The sequence below is a fragment of the Ascaphus truei genome, chromosome 14 (genome assembly GCF_040206685.1).
Source record: "Ascaphus truei isolate aAscTru1 chromosome 14, aAscTru1.hap1, whole genome shotgun sequence".
NCBI classification, from domain to species: Eukaryota; Metazoa; Chordata; class Amphibia; order Anura; family Ascaphidae; genus Ascaphus; species Ascaphus truei.
The window spans coordinates 35123647-35143025 of NC_134496.1; the positions used below are offsets into that span (position 1 = coordinate 35123647).

At 43.1% G+C, this 19379-nt stretch overlaps 1 protein-coding gene across 2 annotated transcripts in view; it reads right to left on the reverse strand.

Annotated features, from left to right (window-relative positions):
* Window positions 1–19379, reverse strand: part of LOC142465938 (transmembrane protein 145-like) — a 30161-nt gene that overhangs the window by 10486 nt on the left and 296 nt on the right. The window contains exons 2-10 of one of the 2 annotated variants that reach the window (XM_075570417.1): window positions 17162–17236; window positions 14889–14966; window positions 13843–13926; window positions 13270–13371; window positions 12395–12479; window positions 5688–5759; window positions 5515–5583; window positions 2242–2322; window positions 2087–2165 (exon numbers count right to left, since the gene is read on the reverse strand). In XM_075570417.1, the coding sequence (XP_075426532.1) occupies window positions 2087–2165; window positions 2242–2322; window positions 5515–5583; window positions 5688–5759; window positions 12395–12479; window positions 13270–13371; window positions 13843–13926; window positions 14889–14966; window positions 17162–17236 (725 nt within the window). The remainder of the gene's footprint in view (window positions 1–2086; window positions 2166–2241; window positions 2323–5514; window positions 5584–5687; window positions 5760–12394; window positions 12480–13269; window positions 13372–13842; window positions 13927–14888; window positions 14967–17161; window positions 17237–19379) is intronic. The other variant, XM_075570418.1, reaches the window with a different exon arrangement.

Below are 19379 nucleotides of genomic sequence, written 5' to 3' on the forward strand. Positions count from 1 at the left end.
AAGGTATTTCAAAGCTTAAAGTCGTTTGGTAGAAGAGTTTTTTTCCCTCTGTCATAAAACTGTCAATCTCAAAGCCGAATTACAACATGGGCTGGGTTTATCTCATCTTAATGGGGAAAAATACTACATGAGAGCAAGGTTTTATGAAACATCAGATCTTAACAGAGGTGTATTTGGGACCAAATACGTGAGACCTCATCTTCGGTACCAGTGACCTCTCTGGGAGAAAACATATGACATATGGTGATGTATAGGTTTTCTTTAATGATTATATCCTTTTTATTTTGAGAAACTGTTCTGCATTTTATTGTAATTGTATGTTCTTGTAATACTTTTTTTCTGTAACCTAAGCACTGTATTTTTATATGTATTAAAACATTTAATAAGTAATGCCATGGGGCTCTGATTGAACTGTTGCACGCTCTGGAGAGAGTATTTACGTTTTCGGACACATTTTGATACAACCGATTTTTGTGTGTTAAAGTGCATAGTTTTTTCTATAATAAACAGGGACCTGGGACCCAAGCAAATATTAATTTGACATCTTTCGGTTGCATAACTACCTCAGGTGGTGGAAATGTATAGATAGGAGTGCAATTGAGTAAGGGGTTAATATTAACTCATTGGAGGTACCTTGCGCAGGTGAAAGGTGAGTTGGCTAAAGTCGCCATGTGTATTAACCCTGGTTGCATATCTAAGTCACGTGCCCACTTGTGTGCTGTTCATGACGGTGATATATTGGGACGGATTTAGGAGCGATGTAACTAATTTGAAGGTGAAAAGTGGGAGCACTTGCGAGCGTGAGTATTAACCCTTGTCCCGTATGCAGGTCGCGTGCTCGCAGGGTGCCGTACTTGACAGCCATCTATGTATGTTTAAAATATGTTTTACAGAATTTTTATTACTATTGTTTTACCTTTTTCAAATTGGCCCACAAAGTTACCGGTTAGCTGTACTTTGGATTTTAATTATTTGTGCTTCCTCTCCTAAGATAATACCTTTTACACCTGTTCAGTAGAATAACTGATTTTAAAGGCGATCAGTCAGTCACTACCAGACCACAGAAAGAGTGCAGTGGACATTCCATGACAGTAACATTGCTTTAGTCACATAGGGGCCAAGATTTGGGATCTGGTGCAAGTATTTCAATGAATAAGACTGCACTCAAGTCCGTGAGACCATTTCCAGCCTTGAAAATGAGCAACTTGACAGGGCTATGCTCTTCTTTGTAAATATATTTCACTTGTTTAAAGCAGGAGTTCAAGCTGCCGTTTAAAATAAAAATGTCCATTCAATAAGTGCATCTATACAATCTGCTCACTGACGTGATTAGATAAATTGCCGATCGATCCATTCTCCTGTGATTGGTCAGAGAAGATTCAGCTCGGGGGTTCACTAAATGGCTGTCAGTACATCAGAAGACCAAAGATGCAAAGTTCTGTGGGGGAAGATCATGTGACCAGGCGGTCACTACAGTAGATAAAATTGGTGCACTGCTAGAGAGATGGCAGGGCTCAAAAAGGGGTGTGCCAGAGCCTGTTTCAGAAGAGGAAGGGGATGGGATTTTGTAAATGTTTTTTTTTTTTTTTTAAATGCTACTGTACAAGTATTTTCTCATAGTACAGAACTGATTTATAAAAAAAAACACGTAGGATATTGCTTGAACTGCAGCTTTTAATTATATTGTTCTGAAGCACTGCTCAAAAGAAACAAAACAGAACAATGTGTACCTTGTATCAATAAAAGTTGACTAATATGTAATTATGATGTTATCTAGGATGAAACATTCAACTAAGAAAATTAGTGAAAGAACTGAAAGATCCAAATAAAAATAGGTGAAGACAGTGTGACTCATTTTATGAAGATAGTATGATTTATAGTTCAACAAACCTAAAATGTATCTATAAAAAATGTTTTACCAGGAAATAATAATACATTTAGAGTTACCTCTCCTTTTCAGGTATTTCCTGGGAACAGAGATATGATGACATAGCTTACAGTAATAATCCCTGTATAAAAAGTCAATTGAAGGCACCAGGTAGAATTTATTCTTTTTATAATTAAACATATTTTTACTTGCAGTTACCTTGTTATTGTAAATCCCTGGGCAATAAGAAGCAGAGTTGAGAGAAGAGATATGTAACTGATGACATGTGTAAGTCTTCCTGAAAAACAGCATGTTTGGTAAATTCCCTAAATGATATGTAATGTATTAAATGGAATAACAGTAAAGAAACTTACCAAGTTTTAGAATTGATATATTGGTCTCGCCAGATTGAGCAAAAGTCCCAAGGTGAATACAGAAAAGTACACGACTGACCACTGTAAAAGGGAACAAAAATGACTGATGACTGTTTATAGCACCATACCTCAAAATTAGTATTAGTGGGTGGCTGTGACTTTGCACACATTCTTTTTAATCTTCACGTGTATGTTTTTAGCGCAAAGTGCATTTATAATACTAAATGTATAATTATTATTTTCACTGAGAACACAGTCTGAGCACAGGGTGTTAACTATACTTATGAATTACTTACTCATACATGTACAAATATTTATTACAACTGGGAATATAGAATGTATTTATTCCTCTGGAATGGCAGCCGCCCATAGGTTAGCCCTTGTTATTGCAGATAGAAAAGAGAAATGGCAGAGCACAACCGGAATCATCCAAACAAGAAAAATTAGGAAGAAAGTGCGTTATCCATAAAAAGATTTAATAGTCATGGAAGGAAAAAAGGCAAGGCATTAACAACATGTTTCGTGCTACACAGAGCACTTTATCAATGCCTTGATAAAGTGCTGTGTAGCATGAAACATGTTGGTAGGGTAATGCCTTGCCTTTTTTCCTTCCATGACTATTAAATCTTTTTATGGATAACGCACTTTCTTCCTAGTTTTTCTTGTTTATATGATTCCGGTTGTGCTTTGCCACTTCTCTTTTCTATCTGCATCCATCTCCAATGACGGAGGCACACCTAGAGGTCTGGTGGGATCAACTTGGACGCTGCAGCGGATTCGTGAGTTTTTCTTGCTTGCTACATGGTTATATCATTATTCCACAAAGGGATTAGGGTACTGTTCATTGGGGTGATCTTCAGCCTTTGGGTTCCTGGACAATTTGAGTGCCATCTATGGTGGTTTACCAACTAGGATACCACACCCAGTACCCCCCCCCCCCTACAATCAAGAATATATCCCAGACCTCATATAGGATTCACCATATTCATAATATTATCACTATAGCTGTATACAGTCCTTAGCACCACGCATTATACTTTTGTTTTTTAGCCCTTGTTATTGCAGAGAAAAAAATGGTTGTTTTCCATTCCATTTCTTATTAAACCTTTTCGTGCTGGGAGACTTCCAGGATTGCAACCAAGTGATCGCTTGGGATAACCATCACGGTTTCCAGTAATACAAACAGAAGTGGAGGGGGCGCCACTTCCTTTCCGACCAAGCCGATGTAGCAGTGAATGGGATCTCCCACTAGAAAACAAATAATAACCGCTCATAGGAGCTTATTCTATAAGCTCCAAGATCACCGATCCGTGATGTCTAACACGGAAGCTCCATTGACTTCAATGGAGCTTCCGTGTCAGACTGTACGGATCGGCTTATATATACCCAGTAGAGTTCTGACATTTATGTTTGGGGAAAGTCATAAGGGCATCCTAAGGGTTAATTAGAAAGATGGGACAAAGTATTCAATAAAAGCTAATGATTAGTATTAAAATGTGGCTTGATACAAACAGTATTTTATTCATCTAAAAAGATTTTAATATCCAGAAAGGATTGAAAATTTACCTTTAGAGATGAAGAAACATGTAGAACAAAAATGGACTAATTTCAGTGATACTTAAATCTTGTTGACTTAGGATGCGCTTATAGTGCTGGCAACGGCGACGCGACCGATGACGTCACCCGTCGCCGTCCGCGAAAGTTATAATTTAACTTTCAGCAATGTCGCTAGCGACGCGGTCATTGATTGGTTCAGACAGTCACATGTGGAGACAGTCTCTGAAAAATCAAATTTACCCGGCTTCCAAATTTTTGGTCGCGATGTCGCTCCGTCGCGCTTACTATAAGCGCTCGTGACGGAGTCAATTGTTTTGTTTTGGAGCGACGTCGCGTCGCCCGCACTATAAGTGCAGCCTAATGCTATTTAAAAATGCATGTTTGACTGTTTTTTAATATAGTTACACATAAACAATTTAAATTGAGACTTATTTTAGTTCGTTAGTTAGTTATCTTCTTAACTTGTTTATTTTATAAAGTACCCTTCTCTCTTATCTGTCCTTACTGAACTAATGAAGAGAGGGCATGTATACATCTGGTTACATTATCACTGGGGTAGTGGCAACTAGTTAAATAATAATACAGCTCAACCCCGTTATAGCGCGATCCGCTACAACGTGGATCCGCATATAACGTGGTTTGAGCGTGGCTCTTGATTTAAGCAAATCTCCTACCTTTCTGATTTTGTGCTCTTGCTGCCGGCGCCCCTCCCCCCCTCCTCGGCAACGGCGTCAAATTACCCCGCGGCATCATGTGAAGTCACGTCGCCATGGCAACGCGATGTCACGTGACCCCACTTGGTCATTTGACGCCGAGGAGGAGGGGTGCCGGCAGCAAGAGCACACAATCAAGCTTGCAGCTTGTCAGCGCGGCTCGGCCGGGGAACCAGCCCCGTCACTGCAAATAGGACGGTATGCTGCTGTGGGTGGACTGCTCGGAACGGGAGCTCACCACACTGCCCGGCAACATCAGCATCTTCACGGCTTACCTGTAAATTGCACAATGATCTCGCTCGCCTCATCACCCAGGTACTGCCCTGTCCCGTCAGCATGGAGACCAGGGGCACCACCAGTCAGGGATCACTGGAAGTCTGTACATGGGTTTAGGGATATTTGGGGGTATCGGTGACAAGAGATCCAAGTCCCACAGCTTGTGCATCATTGATATCTGGGGACCGTCAGAGCTCAGGGATTATTATGGCGACTATCATAAACCACTATCGGTATAATGGTCGTAACTACCTAGTTAGGAAGCAGAGGAGCACCCCTCAGTGCAGTAGTGACTTTCAATAAATGCTTTTATTCCCACATTCCAGTCAATAACTGGGTGCTTTATCCTTTTGTGTGAATTGTTTCTTACTTTTTGTATGAGCACAATTTTTTTTTCCCCATTTACTGTTACCCCTGAAAGCTGTGATTCATAAATGGTGTAATATTGACTGTTGTGTTTTTTTGTAATGCTGAAGTACAGTACTTGTACAAATGACACACACACACCAGGGAGATAGCTGATGCCGGGTAAGTCCTGCGTGGGGGTGCCGCTGCGCCGCCTCTGGCGGACGCGGAACCCCTGATCGCGGCCATTTTTTTCCGCGATCCGGTTATAACGTGATCGCATTGGGTGGACCCCGAGCACCGTGTTATAACGGGTTCAGCTGTATTACTTATCCTAACAACATGAACTCTAAATAATGTCATAATGAAGCATATTTATTACCTTCTGCTCCTATGGAGGCAATCAGCATTTTGAAAGTGGTATGGAACAACCGTCTTTCCTTTAAAAAAACTAAAACATATAAAGTAAACAATATGTAATACAATATAAGTATAACAGGAAAACGAAAAAAGTTTGGAAATATAAAAATGATTTTTTTTTTTTAAAGAACTCACGGGAATAATAAAAAGAAACTCCCAAAACACCGGTGAAAGCGAAGATCAGTAAGAGGTTTTCTCCAACAATACCTGTACGAGAAAAACATCTCCCTTAGTCTTAGTCACAGAAGACTTCTATAAAATAAATTCATAAAAGTTAATATACAATAGGGCCATCTTTGTAGACTTTAAAATATATATATATTTCTTTATTGACTGTGAACAATTGTCAGACATGCAATTACACCGTCTTATAAAATCAAAGTTATCAGCTGAACAAATGGTACTAATATTTTGTGACCGTCGAAAAGTCCTTGATCTTTTCGATATAGATGCTACAGGAGGGGCAGACCACTGTCTACAAACAGGTCAGGTTTTTTAGCACAGGTTGCTCAATCAGTGGCTCAGTCGAAGAGCCACTGATTGCACTGTTGGCTACCCCTGTGCTATAGTAAATAGTACAAAGCTTAAATGATCAAGTATATAAACCTCAAGATAGGTCACTTTTCTGACAAAACACAAAATGTACTGTATTGTGTAGTTTTGTAATACTATTAAGAACAATCCAACCCAATGGACAGGGAATTAAGCAGTGTTGATACCACTAAAGCAGTCTTGATATCAACTTTATGCAAATACTCGCAGAATTATATAATAAAAGATAAACGATTAAAAGGCTGCCCGCAGTGAAAATACACAATAAGTACTGTATATATTCTGATTCTAACCATAGTGAAACAACTAAAAATAAAAGTTCACATTCCAATAGTGTGACCGACGAAAAAAACGTGTTAAAGTATGATATGCCTACATTGATAAGAGTATAATGGTTAATGTGTGAATATTAAACTCATCCCCCAAATATTACACTGCTGAAAAAAGGGGTAGAATATATATTATGGGTAGTACTGTATTAGCCCAAAAGGTTTTCAGAATAGAATAGATTCATCTCAATGTGATTTTCAGAAAAATAGTCACAATATAGTTAGTCAGAAGGCAGCAATTCACTATTTAAACATTTCAATAGTTAAATTAGGTGGTAGATATTCAAAACTAACTCCGAAAAGGAAAGATGTTAATAGAGTGGTCATTAAAGCTGCTATAAACAAAAAATAACAAACAAATCCTTCAGAAAAAAGAATTGTCCAACAACAGAGAGCATGTCCGTATATCTGAAACAGGATAGCAGTTGCTGAAAGAGGGCACAGGAACCCCCGAACCACACGTTAATCGGCCCATCATATTTGTATGCATTGAATAAACAATTTATAGAAGATAAAACCCAGAAATTAGGAAACAAAACTTGGACGATATTTAGCAGAATATTTCTCACAGGATCTTTAAAGCATGAGCTTGTTCCTGTAGGGTTCTGTTACTGTACATACTGAAGCAAAACTGTTATTTTCCGGGGGAGGGGGGGGCGGCAGTTTACCTTTGTGTCCCGGCGCTCCTATCCCCCCCCCCCCCCTTAGGTGCGGGAGATGGGGGTGGGTGCAGGGGGAGGCGGAGAGCCACCTGCTTGTGGCTGCCTCTGTACTCCAGTCTGTGTGTGTGTGTGTGTGTGTGTGTGTGTGTACCAGTGTCTGTGTGTGTGTGTGTGTACCAGTGTCTGTGTGTGTGTACCAGTGTACGTGTGTGTGTGTGTGTGTGTGTGTGTGTGTGTGTGTGTGTGTGTGTGTGTGTGTGTGTGTGTGTGTGTGTGTGTGTGTGTGTGTACCAGTGTGTGTGTGTGTACCAGTGTGTGTGTGTATGTACCAGTGTGTGTGTGTATACCAGTGTGTGTGTGTGTGTGTGTGTGTGTACCTGTGTGTGTGTGTGTGTACCAGTGTGTGTGTGTACCAGTGTGTGTGTGTGTGTGTGTGTGTGTGTGTGTGTGTGTGTGTGTGTGTACCAGTGTGTGTGTGTGTGTGTGTACCAGTGTGTGTGTGTGTGTACCAGTGTGTGTGTGTGTGTGTACCACTGTGTGTGTGTGTGTGTGTGTGTGTGTGTGTGTGTGTGTGTGTGTACCAGTGTGTGTGTGTGTGTACCAGTGTGTGTACCAGTGTGTGTGTGTACCAGTGTGTGTGTACCAGTGTGTGTGTACCAGTGTGTGTGTGTGTGTGTGTGTGTGTGTGTGTGTGTGTGTACCAGTGTGTGTACCAGTGTGTGTGTGTGTGTACCAGTGTGTGTGTACCAGTGTGTGTGTGTGTGTACCAGTGTGTGTGTGTGTACCAGTGTGTGTGTGTGTACCAGTGTGTGTGTGTGTACCAGTGTGTGTGTGTGTACCAGTGTGTGTGTGTGTGTGTGTGTACCAGTGTGTGTGTGTGTACCAGTGTGTGTGTGTGTACCAGTGTGTGTGTGTACCAGTGTGTGTGTGTGTGTACCAGTGTGTGTACCAGTGTGTGTGTGTGTACCAGTGTGTGTGTGTGTGTACCAGTGTGTGTGTGTGTGTGTGTGTGTGTGTGTGTGTGTGTGTGTGTGTGTGTGTGTACCAGTGTGTGTACCAGTGTGTGTGTGTACCAGTGTGTGTGTACCAGTGTGTGTGTGTGTGTGTGTGTGTGTGTGTGTGTGTGTGTGTGTGTGTGTGTGTGTGTGTACCAGTGTGTGTGTGTGTACCAGTGTGTGTGTGTGTGTGTACCAGTGTGTGTGTGTACCAGTGTGTGTGTGTGTACCAGTGTGTGTGTGTACCAGTGTGTGTGTGTGTGTGTGTGTGTACCAGTGTGTGTGTGTGTGTGTACCAGTGTGTGTGTGTGTGTGTGTACCAGTGTGTGTGTGTGTGTACCAGTGTGTGTGTGTGTGTACCAGTGTGTGTGTGTGTGTACCAGTGTGTGTGTGTACCAGTGTGTGTGTGTGTGTACCAGTGTGTGTGTGTGTGTGTACCAGTGTGTGTGTGTGTGTGTGTACCAGTGTGTGTGTGTGTACCAGTGTGTGTGTGTGTGTGTGTGTGTGTGTGTGTACCCGTGTGTGTATACCAGTGTGTGTGTGTGTGTGTGTGTGTGTGTGTGTGTGTACCCGTGTCTCCCTCCCCCTCTCTCCCTCACCCTCTCCCTCTCCCTCTCTGTCCCTCTCCCTCTCTGTCCCTCTCCCTTTCTGTCCCTCTCTCTCTCTCTGTCTCTGTCTCTCTCACCCTCTGTCTCTCTCACCCTCTGTCACCTTCTCTCTCTCTCTCTGTCACCCTCTCTCTCTCTGTCACCCTCTCTATCTCTGTGTCATCCTCTCTCTCTCTCTGTCACCCTCTTTCTCTCTCTGTGTCACCCTCTCTCTCTCTGTGTCACCCCCTCTCTCTCTCTCTGTGTCACCCCCTCTCTCTCTCTCTCTCTGTGTCACCCTCTCTCTCTCTCTGTGTCACCCTCTCTCTCTCTCTCTGTGTCACCCTCTCTCTCTCTCTGTGTCACCCTCTCTCTCTCTGTGTCACCCTCTCTCTCTCTGTGTCACCCTCTCTCTCTCTCTGTCACGCTCTCTCTCTCTGTCATGCTCTTTCTCTCTCTCTGTCACGCTCTCTCTCTCTCTGTCACGCTCTCTCTCTCTCTGTCACGCTCTCTCTCTCTCTCTCTGTCACGCTCTCTCTCTCTCTCTCTGTCACGCTCTCTCTCTCTCTCTGTCACGCTCTCTCTCTCTCTCTGTCACGCTCTCTCTCTCTCTCTGTCACGCTCTCTCTCTCTGTCACGCTCTCTCTCTCTCTGTCACGCTCTCTCTCTCTCTCTGTCACGCTCTCTCTCTCTCTCTGTGTCACCCTCTCTCTCTCTCTGTGTCACCCTCTCTCTCTCTGTGTCACCCTCTCTCTCTCTCTGTGTCACCCCCTCTCTCTCTCTCTGTGTCACCCCCTCTCTCTCTCTCTGTGTCACCCCCTCTCTCTCTCTGTGTCACCCCCTCTCTCTCTCTGTGTCACCCCCTCTCTCTCTCTGTGTCACCCCCTCTCTCTCTCTCTGTCACCCCCTCTCTCTCTCTGTGTCACCCTCTCTCTCTGTGTCACGCTCTCTCTCTCTCTGTCACGCTCTCTCTCTCTCTGTCACCCTCTCTCTCTCTGTCACCCTCTGTCTCTCTCACCCTCTCTCTGTCTCTCTCACCCTCTCTCACCCTCTCTCTGTCTCTCTCACCCTCTCTCTGTCTCTCTCACCCTCTCTCTGTCTCTCTCTCTCTCTCTCTGTCACCCTCTCTCTCTCTCTGTCACCCTCTCTCTCTCTCTGTCACCCTCTCTCTCTCTCTGTCACCCTCTCTCTGTCTCTGTCACCCTCTCTCTCTCTCTGTCACCCTCTCTCTGTCTCTGTCACCCTCTCTCTGTCTCTGTCACCCTCTCTCTGTCTCTGTCACCCTCTCTCTCTCTCTCTCTCTGTCACCCTCTCTCTCTCTCTCTGTCACCCTCTCTCTCTCTCTCTGTCACCCTCTCTCTCTCTCTCTCTGTCACCCTCTCTCTGTCTCTGTCACCCTCTCTCTGTCTCTGTCACCCTCTCTCTCTCTGTCACCCTCTCTTTCTCTGTCACCCTCTCTCTCTCTGTCACCCTCTCTCTCTCTCTCACCCACTCTCTCTCTCTCATCCACTCTCTGTCTCTCATCCACTCTCTGTCTCTCTCACCCACTCTCTGTCTCTCTCACCCACTCTCTGTCTCTCTCACCCACTCTCTGTCTCTCTCACCCACTCTCTGTCTCTCTCACCCACTCTCTGTCTCTCTCACCCACTCTCTGTCTCTCTCACCTACTCTCTGTCTCTCTCACCCACTCTCTGTCTCTCTCACCCACTCTCTGTCTCTCTCACCCACTCTCTCTCACCCACTCTCTGTCTCTGTCTCTCTCACACACTCTCTGTCTCTGTCTCTCTCACACACTCTCTGTCTCTCTCACCCACTCTCTGTCTCTGTCTCTCTCACCCACTCTCTGTCTCTGTCTCTCTCACCCACTCTCTGTCTCTGTCTCTCTCACCCACTCTCTGTCTCTCTCACCCACTCTCTGTCTCTGTCTCTCTCACCCACTCTCTGTCTCTGTCTCTCTCACCCACTCTCTGTCTCTGTCTCTCTCACCCACTCTCTGTCTCTGTCTCTCTCACCCACTCTCTGTCTCTGTCTCTCTCACCCACTCTCTGTCTCTGTCTCTCTCACCCACTCTCTGTCTCTGTCTCTCTCACCCACTCTCTGTCTCTGTCTCTCTCACCCACTCTCTGTCTCTGTCTCTCTCACCCACTCTCTGTCTCTCTCACCCACTCTCTGTCTCTGTCTCTCTCACCCACTCTCTGTCTCTGTCTCTCTCACCCACTCTCTGTCTCTGTCTCTCTCACCCACTCTCTGTCTCTGTCTCTCTCACCCACTCTCTGTCTCTGTCTCTCTCACACACTCTCTGTCTCTGTCTCTCTCACCCACTCTCTGTCTCTCTCACCCACTCTCTGTCTCTGTCTCTCTCACCCACTCTCTGTCTCTGTCTCTCTCACCCACTCTCTGTCGCTGTCTCTCTCACCCACTCTCTGTCTCTGTCTCTCTCACCCACTCTCTGTCTCTGTCTCTCTCACCCACTCTCTGTCTCTGTCTCTGTCTCTCTCACCCACTCTCTGTCTCTGTCTCTCTCACCCACTCTCTGTCTCTGTCTCTCTCACCCACTCTCTGTCTCTGTCTCTCTCACCCACTCTCTGTCTCTGTCTCTCTCACCCACTCTCTGTCTCTGTCTCTCTCACCCACTCTCTGTCTCTGTCTCTCTCACCCACTCTGTCTCTGTCTCTCTCACCCACTCTCTGTCTCTGTCTCTCTCACCCACTCTCTGTCTCTGTCTCTCTCACCCACCCTCTGTCTCTGTCTCTCTCACCCACCCTCTGTCTCTGTCTCTCTCACCCACCCTCTGTCTCTGTCTCTGTCTCTCTCTGTCTCTCTCACCCTCCCTGTCTTATTTTAACTGCCGTATACCTACACCGAAGTAACCTACCCTTCTTTCTTCCAGATCTGACTCAAGTTTCACACGGGAGACCTCGAAAGACAGGTAGGGAACACCTCCCCTCCAGTATAATACCTTGAGGGACTGCGGATCAGGTAAGATCCCAGGCGGGATTGCTGCTTTAGAAATTGTGAAGAGGGGGCATCCAGACACTGGTTAAGGGGTTCAGAATCATTCACATCTGGGTTTTTTTTGTTCGATTAGTGAGGTCAACACACACACACACAACTATGTAACAAAGACTAATGGTCGTAAGTATAAGTGTACTACAATAAATAAACTGTTATGTAAAAAAAAAAATGTCCCGGTTTTTCATTTTCAAAATCTGGTCACCCTAGGCAGATAGTAACTCTGTCATATTCTGCCTCTTTGTTGTGTTATTTTGAAAGCAATTCAGGCTGGAGGCTGTTTTGACAGATATTGAGGTAAATTGAGTCTGCGCCCATGTGAGAGTTATTTGGTCGAGCAGCAGTTCTGATTAACCACTAGCCCCCAGAACTACTGACTAATGTTAGCAAGTGGACTTTTTGCTTTTGCAGAGGACCCAGTTTATGGTAGCTGGGTTGTGCATATGTATGTATGTCTTTATTTATATAGGGCCTTTAACGTACATAGCGCTTCACAGCAGTAATACACGTGACATAATATAAATAACAAATAATACAAATAACACAATGGTGAACGGGCAGATGAGGGTTTAAGTAGCCACCTTGGTATGCATGCCTCCCGGGAGTCTCATCTTTTTAGATTTAAATACCCTTATTTGTAATAGATCATATTGAAATCTAACCAAAACAGTGTGAAGATGTTCATATGTTTGAAACATTTCTCACCGTGCATATTAGTTGGGAAATGCCGGGTCAAATAGTTGTTACCATTTGTCATTTTCAAAAAGTATTCAAGGTGTAACCCGCTTCCCTAAAAACAACAATTCAAAAAGAGAAATGAGTAGAGTAACATATTAGACACCCATCTGTATACAGTCAACTGTCAAATAGTATTTTTGTATAATAAAAATGTCAGTGCACCAAGGGACCTTGCATTGATTTTGGTTGATTTACAGTAATTTAACCACGAGTTCTGAGCTGGCATCATCAGATACACCAAGAAACCTGAATGATAAGTCAAAATAAAAAAAAAGGTTATAGAATTTACTTAAGACTAGGGGAAATTGTTGAACAATAGTCAGGCTGCACAGTTTGTACATATTGGTACCAATCCACTTGATTCATAGCAACGGTAGAAGCATTGACAATACACTGAATGGTAAAATTAGTCTACAGATACATGTTAATTATTAGGCCCTATGGATCGGAACCCACAACCTCTGCTATTCTGGGCAGCAGCTCTAGCAGTGACCCAAACAAGCTGCTTGATAGCCGATTGTCTAATAAACCACCATCCCTCCTGTGTTGAATTGACTGCAAAAGTTGTAAATGCAGAGATTATTTAATGAAATTGCAAAGGCTACAAAAATCAAACATAAAACACCCACATTTCTCCAAAGAGTTATGGATGAAATATAGGGCACACATATTGTATTGTGTTGTTCCTTTGGAGCTGTTACTTTTATTCGTTTTTACATATGCAAAAATCTCTCGAAGTCGGACGTTGTGTGAACCTTTGTGGCAAAAAAATGTGTAATTTTAAGGTAAAATAATAAATACAATTTAAATGATATTCTTCTTCTTTCAAAATGGTACTTTACCTTGCAGTTACTTAGCCCAATAAACCACCATCCCTCATTTGTTGAATTGATGATATGTTCTTTCTCACAGTCTATGAGCGTAGTCGCATTCGATTTTATCAACTAAAAAATAAAGACATCATGATAGCCTTATGCTGAAGAATAGGAAAATACGACCAAAGGCTTCATCCCTGAGACGGCCGAGTCACCACTTGTTATATAATCTGAACTGTGACAATGCAAACCTTGGGACATACTTGTTGGGCAGAGTGCATGAGTAGGGCCTCCTACCACATGTATTAGCTCAGGAAGCTTTTAAATAATGGTTGTCCAATAGACAGGACACCTTCCGTCTGCATCTATAATTGGACTAAGACTGATCAGATGACCATCAATAGTGCTACCTATTTTGTCACTTACAGAAAGTAGCAAAAGACGTTGAGTTTCTATTTGCCATTTGAAAACCGTAATTTCAATATTAATTAGGACAAACTGTGTAATAATTGGGACCATTATTCTGCATCAGTCGTCTTAAGACAAGAGAAAAAGCAAGATGTCTAAAAAGAAAATGACATTAATACAGAATTTTTATACCTGACATCCTGACAAATTGTTTCCTGGGCTCAAAGTAATAAATTGGTTCCTTTGGGATACCTCCTCTTGGTTAGGATAACAAATCTGCCAAAGTTGTAGATACAAAGATTATTTAATTAAATTGCAAAGGTCACAATAATCAAACAATAAAAACATAATTTCTCCAAAGAGTTATGGAGGAATGATAGGGCACTCATATTGTATTGTGTTGTTCCTTTAGGGCTGACACTTTTTTTCCTTTTACATGTGGTAAACATCTCTTCCAAGTCAGTGATGGTATAAATATTTGTGGCTAAACAATGTGTAAAGTGTAAGACATAGAATGAAGTTTGACAATGCTGAAAGGGTAAAATAAAGGGAAGGCTCAGGCTACAGGAGTTTAAAGCAGTAATCTTGGTGGCCTGTTTATTTTACAGGATGAGATCCGGGGGTCCCTTGACCTGAACCCGAGATACTTACCGGTGAAGTTACCGGTGTCTGTGCCCCTTGTTCAAAAACAAAATGGTAGTTCAAATCTTGCAAGTCCTATGAGCGAATAAGAAGCCACAACCTTATCTGTTAGACGGCCATTTAAAGCTCTGGAGAAACCAGAAGCTCTCGTATTGAGAAAGCGCTCTGTGAAGCGTGAAACGTTGGTAGGGCTCTCCATTGCCCTGTTTTTCCATGACCAATAAATAATCTTTTTATGGGATACGCACCATCCTTTCTACTTTTTTTGATACCTACAGTAGTGCTCTTCCAGTTTTTCTCCTTCTCTATATCAGACACCCTGCCATTTATTACAAGACATTAACAAGCTTTGTTTATAGTACCACGTGATTTTTTGAGCACCACTCATCATATGCTAAAATCTGATTTACTGTATTTAGACTTCTTGGCACAGAGCGAGAATGTTTCCTTACATAAGCAAAAAATAAATAAAATTTGGCTATCTGCAGACTTCTTTAGAAAAAGAAATATACATATTACAATATTCTATTCTATCCTTTCTTCATGTGTAACCTGATTTCAGTCATTCTGAAAAATAAGTGTTGACTTTAACTTACTTTTGATTTATCATTAAATAAAGACGGCCACTGTAAATTGGTATCAAAATAAAGTCGCACATTTACGCAGCATTTATCCTGCAATACAAAGAGGGTGAGAAGACAGAAATGTAGCTAAAGCATGTAGTCATAACCTAAAATAAAAGAGATTAAGGGCTTTATTCTATATAAACTGAATCGTCTGTTTTTGGCAGAACATCCCAATTCAAATCAACAGGAATTTTAGACTGAAAACGTCCCAAGCCACTGCTTCAGCGTATATAGAAAAGGGCTCTAAGACAGGGGTTCTCAACTCCAGCCCACTTCAGTCAGTCATTCAAACGCCGAATCAGCTTCAGGAGACCATTCGAATTTAAATTATTTTCAAGTGAGTCGGGTAATTGGGGCAATAATGCCAGAGAAGTTTTTAATAAAATGTCTGTAGAAATTAGCAAAGCCCACAATTCTCGGAATGTCCTTCTCATTTTGAGGAATGGGTGTGCCACCAGTTTGAATCTTGCCTGGGTCCTCAATCTCTCAGGGGAAATAACATAGCCGAGAAAGTGCACACTGGTCTTTTCAAAATCACACGTTCTAATTTGATATACAATGTGTGCTTTCGGAGACACTCTAGAACAATCCGGACATGTTTCTGGTGATCCAAGATGTTATCTGAGAAGATGAAGATATCATTCAGGTATGCGACCACAAATCTGTCTAGTAACTCCCGGAGAATGTCGTTAATTAGATGCTGGAAGGGAGCAGGGGCATTACAGAGTCCAAAAGGCATCACCGGGTATTCGTAGTGCTCGTAGAGGCTTCAGAAAGCTGTCTTCCACACGTCACCCGGTCGAATGCGGACCAAATTAAACGGTCCTCTGAGATCCAACTTGGTTAAGATCTTGGCAGACCAAATTCTTATACAGAAACAGAAATTACTGCCGCTCTCCAAATGTGTGAAAGGTATATACATATAGGGTGCATACGGGAATAATAGAGACATAAAGGAAGAGGAAGGCTATAAAAATAACCCAAAAGAATCCTATTTGCTCTCACTATCAGCAATAAACGGCTAGGAAAAATTCAATCCTTGGGAACAACCCGTTAGCCACTTACTAAACATATTAAAATACTTTATTTAACAAATATACAAAGAACCAAAATATATTCTATAAAAGAAACGGGGTAGGTACAAAAAGGTGAGTAATCAGTATGACTTATATTAATGAACAAGGTGTCCCTTCCTATCGATTGAGATGGAGGACATCAAGTATATATGATGATGCACCAATGGTCACATAGATACAGTCATATATAGTAACACATAAAGGTATATTTATCTTCATGTGTAAATAATTAATAGATACTGTGTATAATTGAAAATTATCTCAAAGCCGCTATATATCACTTTACTAATGTAGTGTATATGTCTCGTATGTATATATATATAGGCATCTTGGTCAATGTGTTCATTGTTCGTTTAAAATAAACCTGTTGCACTATTAATATAACTGTCCCTATAGAGGGGATACCGCAGCTGTTGATCGCCTGTAAATTCATATGACACAACCTTAACAGTACGTATAGGTTGCGGTATCTGTATTCCTCTAACTATGCTTAGCTACTGAATTCATCTAAGCAGTCACATATATGAACCGAGCACATAACTATTGCGGCGTTGTTTTAGAGATATATACGACCTGGCGTCTTTAGTTGTTTCAACAGAGCTTCCACTCGCCGTTCCGTACCCGCGTTCCCTGATGATGTCACGATAAAGACGTCATTAAAACCGACGTACGTTTCTAGGTGGCGCGAAACGTACGTGTGACAGCCGTTTATTGCTGATAGTGAGTGCAAATAGGATGCTTTTGGGTTATTTTTATAACCTTCCTCTTCCTTTACAGACCAAATTCTTTCCAGTAGTTCAGGAATCAGAGGTAACGGGTACCTGTTCTTCACCGTGATCTTATTTAGTTCTCGACAGTCAATGCAGGGACATAAGGAGTCGTCCTTTTTTCCCCACAAAGTGAGCAGCACCCGTCAAGGAAATAAGACAGTCGGATTAAACCATTGGGTTCTCCTGGAGGTAGTCATTTAGTACCTTCATTGGGGGATGTTAAGGACTGGAGTTGAGAACCCCTGCCCTATGAGATAAAATATGTATTATTTTTATTATTGATGACACTCCTATATTTTTGCCCAAGTAAGACCATAGAACCCTAAACATCTATGATACATCGTGTTTTTTTGGCTTATGATGCCATCGAAAATAGAGTAGAACTCGTCTTCTTTACCTGTGCGTATTTTATGTGGTAGTAAAGTCTCCCTATGTTTGGCAGGAAACAGAATTTAGTCAGATACTTCCAATCCTATAATAAAAAATAATGTTTTATTTCTTAGGCCCCTGTATAAACGTACACGATACAATCAGATTTTTAAAAAGCAGCTTTTTTTTTAAAAAAAAACAAATACTTCTAATACAGTTGTCATATCAACTTGTCAATAAATTCCCAGCCTGGGTGATCTCCCCAGTGAGGACTCTAGATCAGCGGTGCGCAAACTGTGGGGCGCGACCCCCAGGGGGGGAGCGACACTGCCGACGGGGGGCGCGGGGTTTACAGAGGCCCTGCGCGCTTCCCGAAGGCACTTAAATTAAGTGCCGGGGGAGCTGCAGGGCCTCTGTAAACCTAACTTACCGTGGCTCCGGCGGCTTCCTCCCTGTGTCGCCATGGCAACGCGGCGTCAAAATGACGCTGCGGTCATGTGACATCACGTTGCTATGGCAACGTGACGTCATTACGCCGGAGCGCGGGTAAGTTGGGGTTGGGAGGGGGGCGCGGGAGTGAGGGGACAGCCGGCAGGGGGGCGCAGGGAAAAAAGTTTGCGCCCCCCTGCTCTAGATGAATGTATCCAAGTTTGGTTTGCAAAGAATTCATCACATTTTTGTAAACATTCGTCGTTGCAGTTTTCCACTAAAAATCCACACGAAAACATGGAAATCAGCCAAAGATTGCGTTTCATTTCGATTGTTGTCACTTCAAGAAAACATTTAGTTTTACCTTCAATTTGACGAATGTTTACAAAAATCAAATGAATAATTAAAAAAAAGGTGTCTTTGTCTGGTCTCAGATGGGTCAGTGAATGCAATATTCGCAACGGATACGAACTTGTGCGAATAATTCACCCATCTCTAGCGAGAACCAGTAAACAATTCAGTAACTCTTTACTTATTTCCTTGTAATCTTAGGCTGCCTCCCCGCTGAGCATGCTGTGCGCTCGGCGCTTTTACTTCTTGTACTCTTAATGTTGACATCCCCGCTCATGCGGCGCGCGCGTTCGTGCACGCACGCTCTCCCAAGCTTGGCGCTTGAGGAAACAAAAAAAAGTGAGTTTGAAGCGCGCTCAACATGCCCCAATGCCCCCGCTTGCAAAATAGACAGGACACCCGGCGCTTATGCTTCGAGAGTTGGTGACATCATCGCTCTCAATCATGAGCGCGGTCAGCGCCAGCGTGGATGCAGCCTAAAAGAACAATATTGCTACAAAAAAAATGCAAAATGTTAGGATAGGGCCCCTATCAAGCTATTGCGGGGTGGTCAGTAAAATCCCTTTGCAGCAAGCCCTTCTGGATTAAAAAGCAATTTTTCAGTTAACACGTTTTTTTACATTGAGACTCCACTGTAGACTGGCTCCTTATAAGTGAGAGTCGTTACAAACAGGGGTTTCTCAGGCATCCCGTAGGCAGCAGTCACGCTAGCGCTGAGCGCGCGGTGCTTGCCGAGTTTAGTTTCGGCAATTCAAATTGTCCTGTCCCCGCTCACGCGGTGTGCATGCACACTCTCCCAAGATTGGTGCTTGGGGAGACAAAAAAAGTGAGTTTGACGGGTGCTCAACAAGCCCCCAATGCCCCCATTCGCACGCTTGCAAAAAAACAGGACACCCGGCGCTCATGCCTGGAGAGCTGGTGACGTCACCGCTCTCCAAGCATGAGCGCAGTCAGCGCCAGCGGGCTGCAGCCTAAAGGGTTCCCTGCCGTTTTCAGATCTGAAAATTTTACCAAATACAGAAGAATTTACAATGTATCTGATCTCAGACACGCTATTAGAGAGGGTTGGGGTTCCTTACAATGCATCTGTTCTCAGATGCGCTATTAGAGAGGGTTGGGGTTCCATACAATGCATCTGATCTCAGACGCGCTATTAGAGAGGGTTGGGGTTCCTTACAATGCATCTGATCTCAGACGCGCTATTAGAGAGGGTTGGGGTTCCTTACAATGCATCTTATCTCAGACGCGCTTTTAGAGAGGGTTGGGGTTCCTTACAATGCATCTGTTCTCAGATGCGCTATTAGAGAGGGTTGGGGTTCCTTACAATGCATCTGATCTCAGACACGCTATTAGAGAGGGTTGGGGTTCCTTACAATGCATCTGTTCTCAGACGCGCTATTAGAGAGGGTTGGGATTCCTTACAATGTATCTGATCTCAGACGCGCTACTAGAGGGTTGGGGTTCCG